This window comes from Quercus lobata, chromosome 6 (assembly GCF_001633185.2).
Source record: "Quercus lobata isolate SW786 chromosome 6, ValleyOak3.0 Primary Assembly, whole genome shotgun sequence".
Lineage (NCBI taxonomy): Eukaryota > Viridiplantae > Streptophyta > Magnoliopsida > Fagales > Fagaceae > Quercus > Quercus lobata.
In genome coordinates this window covers 50089596-50102874 of record NC_044909.1, presented here as the reverse complement: position 1 = coordinate 50102874, position 13279 = coordinate 50089596, and the positions used below count along the sequence as shown (strand labels likewise).

The following is a 13279-nucleotide window of genomic DNA, read 5'->3' as shown; positions in this document are numbered from 1 at the left end:
GATTACACCTTACTGTTCACTTAATTATCTTTTTCTAAGATTTAAAATCAACAAATTACTAATTTTTGTTTGGACTTGCTATGTTTTATTCCCAAATTTTAAATTAAATTGGTTTGTTGTTGGATTTTTTTTTTTTTTTTTAAATGTCAAGATAAAGGCTGGTGTCAAATTAGTTTGGTGGTGTCGTGGTCTAGTGTACGTGATAATGTGTGAGTGGTGGCAGGGTTGCATGGCTTGGCAAGCTCCGTGTGACAGGGCACACATGATGGGGAATGAGGGTTGGAAAACCACCGATTGTCATGGCACTCGTCGCCGAAGACTTGCTTTTGGGGATTCAAATTTTTATTTTATGGTGGTCATAACCTAAAAATTATAAAATTATTATATTATATATATATATATATATATTTTGTCCCATTGAACCCCCTCAAGTCAGTGCGGCACCGCCACTGCATGTGGCCAGTCCCCGCTCCTGATGGAATTGATGTGAAGCATTGGTTTTGGACAAGTCATTGATGATGAATTGATGATAATTAAGGTTGAAATAAGGTAGATATAGATTTCACTCTTCAATTCCGCAACTGGAGACAGGCTGGATGAAGAACCATAGTTGTCAATGATAATTGAAGTTTTGCTATTACTATAAGTTACCCCATATGCAAAAGATTGCATCAATTTTCCTTTTGTGTAATTAAAATGACATTAAACTTACTACATCCCTTGGCGTACAAAGCAATATGACCTTGCTAAGGTCTTGCATTATTTAAATTTTTAGCAGTGAAAACTAGTAGGCATTGTAGGGATCTAGAGCTTTATATAATTGTTCTCAATCATCCACTTGAGGCTCCAGTGTTCAAATTGACACTTGTAAGCCCAATATGCCCATCCGAAAGTGGCAAGCCCGTAGACATCCAGTTGAGCTTTTGCAAAATTCTGATAGTCTTGCATTGATGCTCCATTTCTAGCAAATTCTGCAGTCCATTCTCCTGCAAAATTTGCCAACACGATTAGCAGGATATGACTCAAAGCTGATCATGTGATTTTAAGATGAGGATCAAATTTTAAGCGAATTTAGGACGAATTTAAAATAAAGGTTCTAAGCAGATTAAGGTTGACTAGTGTTGATAGCATTAAAAAGGTACGTATTTTGGGACTTACCAACAAAACTAAGGGGGCCATTGGAAGTTGTCACGGTTTTTAGTGCTGAAGCTCGCTGATTTTTGATGTAATCGATGTTTTGTTGTACATTCATGTTGCTAAACTCATCCGAATATAGATTGTAGAAATGCACGTCAATGACTACATGATTGAAGTTTCCAGCAAATGAGAGTAGCTCCGTTGGATCAGCATTCCCCAACCGGTTTGAGAGGATCACATAAGCACTTGGTGTGTACTTTCTCACAGCATCATAACCGGATTTGTAATAGTTTTTAAGGTTGTCTAGAGTGACTCCTGGTGCAAAAGGTTCGTTCATTAACTCAATTGCTGCAAGACTTGGATTGTTGGCATACCTGCACAAAAATAAGGTATAATTTAGAATTTAGGGAACATTCAAAATTCATCAGCTGCTTTTATTGGAGTGGTCTATACGGCATTTGGTCTGTCACTCTTAGAGAGCATTCTCAAACCATTTTATCAAAAAACAATAGCAGTAAATCAAACATATGGTAATTTATAGTAAGAATAAAAGTTTAGTTTATTGAACCTTTTTGCTAGGAAGTCTATGACTGCCACAGTATCCTTTATATTGGAATCTCCCCATTCCTGAAATCCGTCTCTTGTCCCACTGTGAGCATTTCCATTCTGTGATCCTTGAACCGCATGCAGGTCAACAATTACTTTCATCCCATATTTCCTAAAATTTTCAGAGAAAACATCATTTTATAGTAATTTGTTACAAACTTTGTTCTTAATAAGGTCTAGTACCATAAACATATTATAATATATGGCTCTGGCATGATTCACTACGACTTACTGTGCCCATGTGAAAGCATTGTCCAAGGCCTTCAAAGAGCCCCCAACAAAAGGCTTTGGTGGTGTTGGATCTAGTGCAATCCACCACCCAACTGGAATTCTCACTGCAGTCAGACCATTTGATGACATGAATCTGAAATCCTCATCAGTTATGTAAGTGTTCCAATGATCCTGGGATGAAAAGATATATTTATTCATTTGATTGCTTACTTTGATCATGTTTATTTTACAAATTAACTCCATGTTATTAAGCTGAACTCGCTAACTTGAATATCTTAATATTAATCCAATTGGTGCCACAAGCTAAAACCTCACCTGCATGACTTGAGGAGCTTTATCTGGGCCATAGCCATTTGTGATTTGGTATTCACCTTGTGGGGTATTGACAATGTTAATTTTGAAGACAGATGGATTACTATCTTCCCAACCTGAGCCTTCATAATCAGCAGTAATCAATGTATCTGATTGTGCCTAATTAGAACATAGAAAGTACAATAATCATGTCAGTCAGTCATTTTCAGCATTTGTTCCTCTAACTGAGATAGTTGAATTGAGCAAGTGGATTGATTTAATCCAATCAATTAATTGTTTGCTTGGCCTATCAAATGAATTGAACTAGTTTGCTACTATTTTCATTTGGTTTAAGGTTTATCAAGCCATCAAAAAACACCCAGAATCCTTGGATGCAATGACTATCAGAATGATGATAATGATAAACTACCACTTATCTTGAAATCTTAAACTAATAAAAAGAAAAGCATGAATTTAATGATTGGCTTTGATACCACAATAAACTACCACTTATCCCAAAAACTTAATAAGAAAGCGTGAATTTAATCAGTGTGGAAATGCATTTCAACCAACAACTTTTTAAAGAGGGAAGGTACCTGAAGGAATTTTCCATTTGAAGCTTTGATGTGAATTCGGTTTGGATCATCCTCTTTCCTTATGATTTGAAATGTTTCTGAGTTGCCAGGTGCAGTCGCAGCTGCTACTATTCTATTTTGATAACCTTTCAACCCCGCAAACTGCTTGTTGAACACTCTAAAATTGAAAGTTGTCTCATCGACCCTCCACAACTGCATCATATTTATGGAAAGCATAGTAGTAATGTTGTCAAGGAATAAGTACTGAAAGATGCTAATTTGTATATGTCATACCTGGTGTACAAAACTTCCACTTCTGCAGGGCTAAGAGAGGTGATCATTTATGCTAAATTTAAATGCTAAGTAATTTTACTCAAGTACTTACCCTGAAAGTTTCCCAATCAGAGGCTGATGTTCGGTTAGCAACAACAATAGTTCCACCACCACTTTCTGCTGATAAATACTTTTGCAGCTTTATAGACATCAACTGAACTTGAGTTCCATCCTACCAAAAACCAAACATAGAGCAACATTATTCATTATCAATGATGAATTAAGAAGATGAGTATTTAATGTTTTTTTTTTTTTTTTTTCCAAAACTAAACAAACAATAGTATGACATATATGGACTTTTTCAACAGTTGGAGTAAAAACAAAGATAGATTAAAAAGTGGCAGAATGGGATTAGGTAATGCATAGGTGGCTGTAATTCTAATAGACTGAATACCAGAAGATCTTTGTTGGGTATTCCTTGAAAGAGAGAAGGCTTCATCCATCCCTCTGTAACAAGCCAACATCCTAAATTCACAGCTTTAAATGGCAAATTGGAGCTCTGAGCAAGGGAAAGAGTTACAACACATGAAAGACAAAGAACCAAATGTATGGTCAAGTGAAAATGGTGAGCCATCTGCTCCACTCGTTGAGAAATCAAAAGACTTCGTATAATTTATATGGAGGAAGTCTAGCAAGTCATTATTTACTTGTTAGGGTTAGGGGTCTGTTATGGTCCAAATTTATACATCTTCCATCTAATTTGTCAAAACTCCAGGTCATAGGGCCGGCTTGACTAGATAAAATGAAAACAAAAAAACCAAAAAAAAAACTTGTGTTTGTGTTCATTTGTTTATAAATAAGGAAAAACTAGTAATGTATAGTTTTCCCTTCGGATCTATTAAAATATTTTCTCCTCAAAATAGGGAGAAAATGGAGGGAAGAAAGCTGAGTAGTGTCTCTACCAAAATGTTTTCTCTCCCAAAATGGGAAGACAATTGGGAGGAGAAAACTGAGTAGTATGAGCTAACGAAAATGCCCATGTACACTTGCACATGAGTTTCATCCAAAAAAAATTTTTTTTGATTAAATTTTTTTAACTTATGTGTCTAACTAAGTAATGAAGTGACAATTTTCTTTTTCTTTTTTTCTTTTCTTTTTTACCACCGCACACCCTTGGTATAATGATCACTCCATAAGTATAAGTATTTGTGGGGATGTGAGGAGTAAAGATCAGTGTTCAATTCTCTAGGAGGAAGTTTCACACACATATACACGTAGATTAAGTTAAAGTATAATTCTATCTTGTATAATAAAATAAAAAAAGTGACAACTTTTTTTGTATTAAAAATTACATATAAGCACCCAACGGCTTGAACCCATTTCTATTCAGTTTGATCACCCGGAACTGTTATTGCTAAAGTTGATTCACTCCCAAATCCTCGTGAACAAAACTGGACCTAACATAATTGGGCCCCGGACACGTTAAACTCAACTCAAGCCTAAAGGAAAATACTTGACTTGATCTGAGATTTTTACCTAGGGTAAAAATAAGTCGACCCAACCCGTTTAATTTCCAAGTTGGATCAACCTGCAAGTCATACGGGTTGACTTGTTTTTTATTAAAAAAAATTAGACCAAAATGGCCAAATGAGAAAATTCACTGTATTCACATCATACTCAGAGTCTGATTTCTTTCACACACTAGCCTAATAGTTTAGTATGCCACACCATTATTTAAAAAATAAAATTAACCTAAATCTAAATGTTTGGAATGTGATTGTCTTTGTCTCTGCTTCTTAATCTCATTATCAAATCTCAATTCTCAAGTTTGAAAATTTCTTGTGTTAGATCTACTACTAACATTAAGTTGATGGAAGTGCACTTCATATAGTATTTACTTATTCTTCTTTACTTAATTTTTTTTTTTAATTTAGTTATCTTTCTATGTAATTTAATTTAATTTAATTTTTTTCTTACATGCAATGGGAACAGGTGCACCTAAGAAGGTTGATTACTTGACGTGATCCATGAAATTTAGTTTTTTTTTTTTTTTAATTCTTTTATGGTTTGATTAAAGTCAAGTTTAGTTTGGTTCAATGGCAGTTCTAGGATTTTTTATGGGGGTCAATAAGAAAATGAATTTTATGATTTATGTGATTTCCTTTTTACAAATTTGTTCATAGTACGTACTAGCAATAAAGTAAAAAATAAAAAGTGCTACGTTTTTCCCGTCAGTAAAAGCAAGTAACGATCTACCATCTAGGATTTGTTGTGAAAATACTGTGGAGATAGCTTTTCTCATAAAAGATTAAGTCCATTTGGCATATTGTTTTTTAATACAATAAACATACTTAAATATTGTTGCTAAGATTAAATCTTGAAAATCATCTCTTGTTTTCTAAATACAATAAATATATTTGTGGGGCCTAATAATTTATGGGCCAGGCACATTTGCTCGTGGAGAGTCCGAAGGCCCAAGCCGAGGAGAATTATGGCTCAAGCCCGATAACATAGAGCACAAGACAGTTTTGGAATACAGCCGAGGACAGTTCAGTCCTCGGCAGATCCAAAATCCCACCGGAAAAAATGGGTAAAACTAGTATAGGACTAAACTTGAAAAGAGACCTAAAATATCTTGGGAAAGTTACCCTTATGACCCTTCCCAGATAAGACTCTGCACCTAGTAGAGCCATATTCTTCAGCTTTATCAATCATCCCCAACAATTCTGGGATTAGACTGATGGGACAAATATCAGTCTTGTAAAGGTTGACCCTACACGTGGACGAAGGACAGCTAACGCAGGCGAGTATAAAATAAAAAAGTAAATAAATCTAGAGGGAGGCCCATTCCACCTCCAAAAAAAGGGACTCCATGGGGGAAAACATTAGGAGAACACCTGCACATCATAGAAAAACCCACCGTCGGGTAATCGGGGTAAGACCTTAATGATCCTCGGATCAAGTCCGAGGAGTCCAACCCCATAGGATGCGACACTGTAGGGCTTAAATGTTCAAACCCAACTCCTCTTTCTATATGAATTCCTCTAAAATCAAGACCGGAACATCGCCCCGTGCCCAATGGCTAGCTTTTCAAGCCCACTCTCTACAAATCATATTGTGAGGGATCTTTCATGTGCGAGCCCAACATCATTATTGGGCCGCAAAAGAATCGTGTCCTTACAATATTAATTAGTGTTATTAATTGAATTGCAAGTGAAATCTAAATACAATAAACTTTTATCTATTAAGAGCAGTATATTTCAAATTTGTTAAGATCTAAATGAGCTTTTTCCCGAGGTTTAGTATGAACAAATTTTTACTTTTGTTGTTGGGCTTACGTACCTCCCTCCCCCCCCCCCCCCCCCCCCCACCCTAACATTTCAGATCAAATTGGTTTGTATAGTTGGGCTTTTTCTTGTGTTTAAAAAAAACTAAGATATTGTTATGAGAATCATATTCATGCTTATTTTAGCTGGGCTTTAAAAAAATTTAGGTTCAAAGTATTCAAATTTTTATTATAGAATGGTCAAATAAGAAAACTTTTTAATTTTTTTTTTTTTGGGTAGCTTTAGGGGGGGGGGGGTTCATTTGAACCCCCTGAACACTACCTAGCGTCGCCCCTGGTTTGGTTCTGTTGGACCACAATCAATGAATTTTTTTTATTTAAATCATTTGATAATTACAACAATAAGAAAAGGGAAATGAGAACCTTAGGGGATGTTTGGTTTAGGACTTTTCAATACTCAATTTTCACTTTTCATCACCCAATTCCCAAATTTTATGGGCCCCACCTTAAGTATGCTAGTTTGGTTCAGTTTTTTTATCTCAATTCTCATGACTCATTACTCAAAAAATTGAGTTAGAGTCATGAAAACTGGAAAACAACATTTAGGAGTTTTCGAAAACTAGAAATTAAGTTATGGGATATGGGTTATGTGAATAAACTCAAAAGCTCTTGAAATCAAATGAGATCCTGCTCCTACATCTACAAGGATATATAGCCGACATCTTGTCAAAGAAAAAGTTTGGTGACATCTAATGAGGTGATGGGTTCCATTCCCCAAAACACGACTCCCACCTTGAATTTGTGTATCATTCATGCAAACATTGAATTCTTAAAATTTCTATATATATATATATATATATATATATTTATTGATTGTGATGTGTGCGGATGTGTGTGCTTGTATACAATATAAATATAATTTAATTTTATATAATTTAATAATTACGAAATACAAAAAGTGTTATATGTGTGTATATTTTTATCATGTTATAATAATTTTTTTTTTATAAAATTAGTGATTCAAAAAAAAAAATAGTAAAGCTAGTGACTATTCAAACATTTGATTGGTTAAGTAAAAATTTAGTGTATTATTCATGTATAAATGATTGTAGATGTGTGGGTCAATAATTAATACAATGTCATGAGTTGAGTTATGTCGTATAGTTTAAAATATTTTTACGCTCTATTTGTTTCAGCATTAATATTTTTTGAAAAATTGTTCATTTTTCAAAAAGCATTTTCTAGAAAACTATCTCATTATCTGGTGTTTAGTAACAACCTTAAAAATGAGCTTGAGAATGTTTTATGGTGTTAGGTATGCAATTTTTTTTTAATTATATTTCTTGTATAATTAAAGACATGTGTATTATATAAACCAACTAATGTAATCAATATAAAAAAATAAAAAAGAATGAATTTGGTTTTCATACTAAAATTTTGAAAATAGATACAATCAAAATTAGTTGTCAAATTTTTATGATCTTTACCACTCATCTTGCTCATATATATGGACATAGTAACGTACATATATATATATATATATAATTGACAGAAGAATACATCTTCAATAAGTACACATAACAATAACTTTTAATTATCTACTCTTTTTACTGGTACACTAAATATCTGCTATGGTCAACCACAAGTCTTCAATATTACTCTAAATTATGTATTTACATAATGTATCTGCATAATATATCATCACTACATAGTATCTGCATAATGTATCTGCCAATAAATGCAATTCCCCTAAACAATTATTATTCATTATATAACAATATTATTAATTTACCGTAAAGATTGTCCTATGTAAAAGCAATTTAGAGCCAAATAGGCACTATGTTTAAAATTTTCGTCTTTTACTTCATTCATTCACTCACTCAAACAGGCACTATGATTTTTTTAATTTTTTTGCACTTTTATGTGCAAAAAAAAAAAGTGACTTTTGCCTGAAATCCATCAAACCAAAAATTTCTTAGAGAAAAAAGAAAGTCAAGCTTGAAATTCAAAGCAAAGAATTGAGATTTTGGTAGAGAGGAATGAAATAATTGCCGCTGCAAATCTATTCTCTTTTGCAAGTCTTAGCTATTGGCTGATCAGTGAGGGGAAAAAAATCTAATCAAAGAATTGTGTTATAGAGGGGAAAAGAAACATGGAGAAAAGAGAGAGAGAGAGAAATCTATGGGAAGAGGAGAGACCTAAGTTAGTGTCAATGAGGGTGTGAGGAGAGAAATAGTGAGAGGGCATACTGTGAGAGAGAGAAGGCACCAAAAAATTATGTTTCCGACGACTACAGACGAAGATAACATTTATAAGAGATGCAACGCGTGAAAGAGAGACTATTTTCAAGAAACCTGATGACATGGACTCCATCTCCATTGATACCCTCCATACATAATGCAAGAATTGAAAATTGTGTCTGTTAGATGCAGTCAATTGTTTTCTAATAAAAGGAGAGCTTGAATATCAAATAGGGAAATGTTGCAAAATGTGTTGGCCATATAGCAGACCGTACATTCATCTTTCTAAACAACAAAGATCTAGTGCGCAAAACTTATTCGTTTAACTCAACATGTGATACAATCGAAAGCAAAAATGTGATATCTAATTGTTGATAAGAGGTCCTCACGTTCCTTGAATATGCAAGAGTGTGATTTTTATTATTATTTTTCAATGATTTTCTGCAATAACATTAGAGTCATTGCAATAGTTGATACAAGATATTGCAATAAAATTTAAGGTAATATGTTTGTGCAATTAAAAATTTTGTTGCAATAAACTCCAAATATTTTAATGACAACTTGATTGCAACAATATAAATATATATATATATATATATATATTGTAGGCTACTATTTCACAAAACTTATTGCAATAGATTGCAAATAATTGACCAAAATAAGTCGGATTAAATTATTGCAATGATTTTTTCATTGTAATAGATAATTACTTCATTTTGTTATTGCGATAGATTATGAAATAATTAATACCAAGTTATTGCAATGATATTGTGGGGCCCGGCCCAGAAATAATGGGCTATTCCAAATTCAGGCCCGTCCGAGGAGCGTCCTGTCCGAAGAGAAACCACGTATGAAGCATTACTCAATCCCAATAAACGCCAAGGAAACCTGTCCGAGGAGTAACTCCTCCTCGGACCTCACGAAGCCCATACGAGGATCTCTTCCCAGCCACTTCAGTTCATCCTCCCAACATATAAAATGAATAAAATCCAAAATATCCCATGGAGAGCTACCACCACATTAATTGCGCCCCAACCACCCTCTTGGCCGCATTAATGAGGAAATGACCCCTGAACAGTACCGCCTTGGCCTCTGCAACTCACATGGGGAGAGATGAAGGCGTCTGATGGGACAGCCACTCAAGTAGGTGCTTAGATAGTCAACAAGTGTAGGGTTGAGATGAGGGAAGGGAACTATATAATGTAATGGAGCCCCTTAGAGAAGGGGACGAAAATTTCTGTATGAGGAACTAAAGAAATAAATCTATACGTGAGAGATCCATTTTCATGTCTTTATTTTCTGCAACCATATTGCCCATGCACCAGACTGAATAGACACGCTGAGGCCAAGTTCTTTGACCCATCCTCTACAAATATTTATTGTGGGTTGCGCTTTGGGCCAGGGCCTGATCAATCGAATTTGGGCCAGGAAAATCGTGCAACTACAGATATATATGTTGCAGTTCGTATTTATCATTGCAATAGATTGTAAAAGAATTAATATCAAATTATTACAATAATAACTTCCTTGCAATAAATATAGAATATACTTTTAAGATGTATGTGAACCAAGGAAAATAAAAATATAAACCATGGTAGTAGTAATCATGATTATTGTAATACCTTTTCATCAACACGTTGGAAATGAACAGAGATACAAAGCTTGTTGTTCTCTACTTTTGCCCCAGAAGTTGATTTGGTTCTCTCCACCAATTGTTTGAAAAACTGAAATTGAAATTTCATGTTAACTTTAAAAATCAAGAACTTACTTTTAAATAATCTAGATGTATTTATCCAATGAATAAAATCATGTGAAAATTGCTAAGGAAACAAACCTCATCTATCATAGGAAGATATTCACTTGCTGGTTGGAATAGAATACTACTACCCTAAAGAATATAAAAAAAATGGAAACAAAGAAATTAATTAGAAATCAATAAAAAGACAAAAATTTTGTTTAGAAATATATGTGAAACTGTGAAAGTACAGAAACAGTTTCAGGCTTTAGCTCTAAGCCCACTCTTTTTTCTTCTTCATATTGTTTGCATCTTCGTCTTTACTGCTGGCTTTCAACATCACAGGTTTTTCTATTTCTGGGTCCACCATCACCGATATTACTTTCTCTGCTCTTTCTGCCATATAAGAGCATCCACATTAGTTGGTGGATACTCTTCTATAATACAAAAACTTCCTCATTTTACACATTTTGGTCAAAAAACCTCCCACATCAGCTCATGTAAAACTGTGTAAAATCTTCTAAAAATTTCCATGAGCTACAGTAACCATGCATATATACACGGTTACTGTAGCTCGTCTATACATTATTATAATAATTTCTAATTTCGCTCATTTTTTTCTCTCTCTTCTCCATCTGCACAACCAACACCCTCATCATCATCTGCTTATTCCTCTAATACCCTCATCATCATCTGCTTATTCCTCTAATACACACACTCCCACAGTCAAAATCAAAAATCAACCACAAAATCACCCAAAAACACCACAAAACCAAACACAACCACACATGGACACACCAATGGAGACAAAGAGAGTGGATCGGAACTTGTGGCAAATCGGCGTGCTTGGATCGGAGACAGAGAGAATGGATCGGCGCTTGTGGCGGATCGGCGTGCTTGGATCGGAGTGCTTGGATCGGCGTTCTTCTCGTCGTGCTTGGATCGGAGTTCTTCTCAGAGTCGTGCTCCCTGCTTGGATCGAAAGTTCAGAAAGTTTGGAATAGAGAGGAGTGAAAATCTTGGAATAGAGAGGAGTTTCAGAGAAACTCTAGAACAGAGTCTCGTGAGTGGAGAGAGAGAGAGAGGCTCGTGAGTGGAGAGTGGAGAGAGAGGGTTTGAGATAAAATAATAATAAGAAAAGTAAGAAAATGATTATTTAAATAAATAAGACGGTAGAATAGATGAACTGATGTGGGTGTTTTGTAAAAATGAATGTGTAAAATAGAAAAAGTAAGTTTTTAGTGTAAAAATGGATGTGTATAATACATGAACTGATGTGGTTGCTCTAAGTTTCCTCAACTGCCTCAGCATCCAATTCTCCTGTTGTTTCTACAGCTTGAACCTCACTTGACTGCTGCATGTCACTTAAAGTGTCAATAATGTTTATATACTTGTGTTTTTTATTTCTCTTCCTCTTCTTCTTCCTTCTCCTGAAAGCCTCCGCCTCAATCATAGCTCTAAGGTTGTCAAAGCTAGTCATATCTGAAAGCACATGATAATCCTCTTCATATTTTTTTCTTTTTCACATTGTTTGCATCTTCATCTTCATCTTCATCTTCACTGCTTGTTATGAAGATTATAGGCTTCTCAATTTCTTGCCTCATCTTTACCATTATTATTTTCTCTGCTTTTCCAACCATCTTTGTTTCAAGTTGATTATTGTTGTTTCTTCTCTTCTTCTTCTTCTTCCTTGACCTTCTATTGAAAGCCTCAACTTTAGCTTCAATCACAGTTCTGAGGTTGTCAAAACCAGTCAGATCTGACACCACTTTGTACTCTTCTTCATATTTTCTCTTCTTCTTCTTCTTCACCTCATCTTTTTCATCTTCGCTTGATGATAATAAGATTACACCTACTTCTTCTATTTTTACAATTACATCCCACTTCCAACTACTCACAGCTCTAAGCTCACTCACTTTCTTGTGTTTGGAGCCTTTTGTTGGTCTTTTAATGTCCATGCCATGGCTTCCTGCATAGTACAACTCAGCTAAGCCTATGAAATCACACGCCTATAGAATATTGAACAATACTCATTTTAGTTCAAAAGAGAGAGGAAAGCTAATAATCCAAGCAGTAACTTATAATTAGTTGCAATAACTTATAATTTTCGGTTGCAATAAAGACTTTAATATATTACTACACTAGAAAAATTTGTTGCAAAAACTTAAAAATGAAGAAATCATTACAATAACTTGATATCAATTATTTTTGCAATCTATTGCAACGAAAATTTTGAAATAATAGCTTATTGCAACGAATATATCATTGTAATAACTTGATATGAATTTTTTTTTAAATCTATTGCAATAACAAATATTATCGTACCATACCAATAAGCGAATAACTTGATATAAATTATTTTACAATCTATTGCAATGAAAGATATTGAGATAACATTGCAATAACCTGATATCAATTATTTTACATTCTATTGTAATAACATATAGTATTAAGATATTTTAAAAATAAAATTAAAAGATAGCTCAATAAGAGCAATTGCATTAGTGCTTCTAAAAAATTCTATCTATTTTACAAAAAGAATCTACTTTTTTCTATTTTACACCATCACTTTTATAAAGCACCCACATCACTTTATCTATTTTACTATTTATTTCAATAAAATATTCATTCTATTGCATTTTTTATTATTTTGATCCCACACTCTCTTTCTCTCTAAAACCCTCTCACTTCCTCCCTCTCCCTCTCTCTCATAGAGACCCACATAGCCAAAATCACCAACAACCAACCACCATCAACAAAGCAACAAAACCTACCCTCAATCCACCCAGCCACCATTAAACCTACAAACAGATAAGCCACCATCATCAACTCACCATCAATAGACCAACCCTATTAACGAATCAGCCACCATATCTGACCTATTTGAAGCAAAACCCATATCAGA

The 13279-nt window shown here is 34.3% G+C and overlaps 1 protein-coding gene across 1 annotated transcript; it reads right to left on the bottom strand.

Annotated features, from left to right (window-relative positions):
- Nucleotides 1-610: 610 nt before the first annotated feature.
- On the bottom strand, nt 611-3813 carry LOC115995338 (probable glucan 1,3-beta-glucosidase A). Its single transcript, XM_031119856.1, has 8 exons — nt 3568-3813; nt 3226-3345; nt 2862-3053; nt 2290-2445; nt 1976-2145; nt 1706-1855; nt 1159-1511; nt 611-986 (listed from the first exon to the last, which is right to left on the bottom strand). Exons 1-8 carry the CDS (start codon nt 3745-3747, stop codon nt 805-807), a joined length of 1503 nt encoding a protein of 500 aa, XP_030975716.1. The 5' UTR covers nt 3748-3813; the 3' UTR covers nt 611-804.
- Between the last annotated feature and the right edge of the window lie 9466 nt (nt 3814-13279).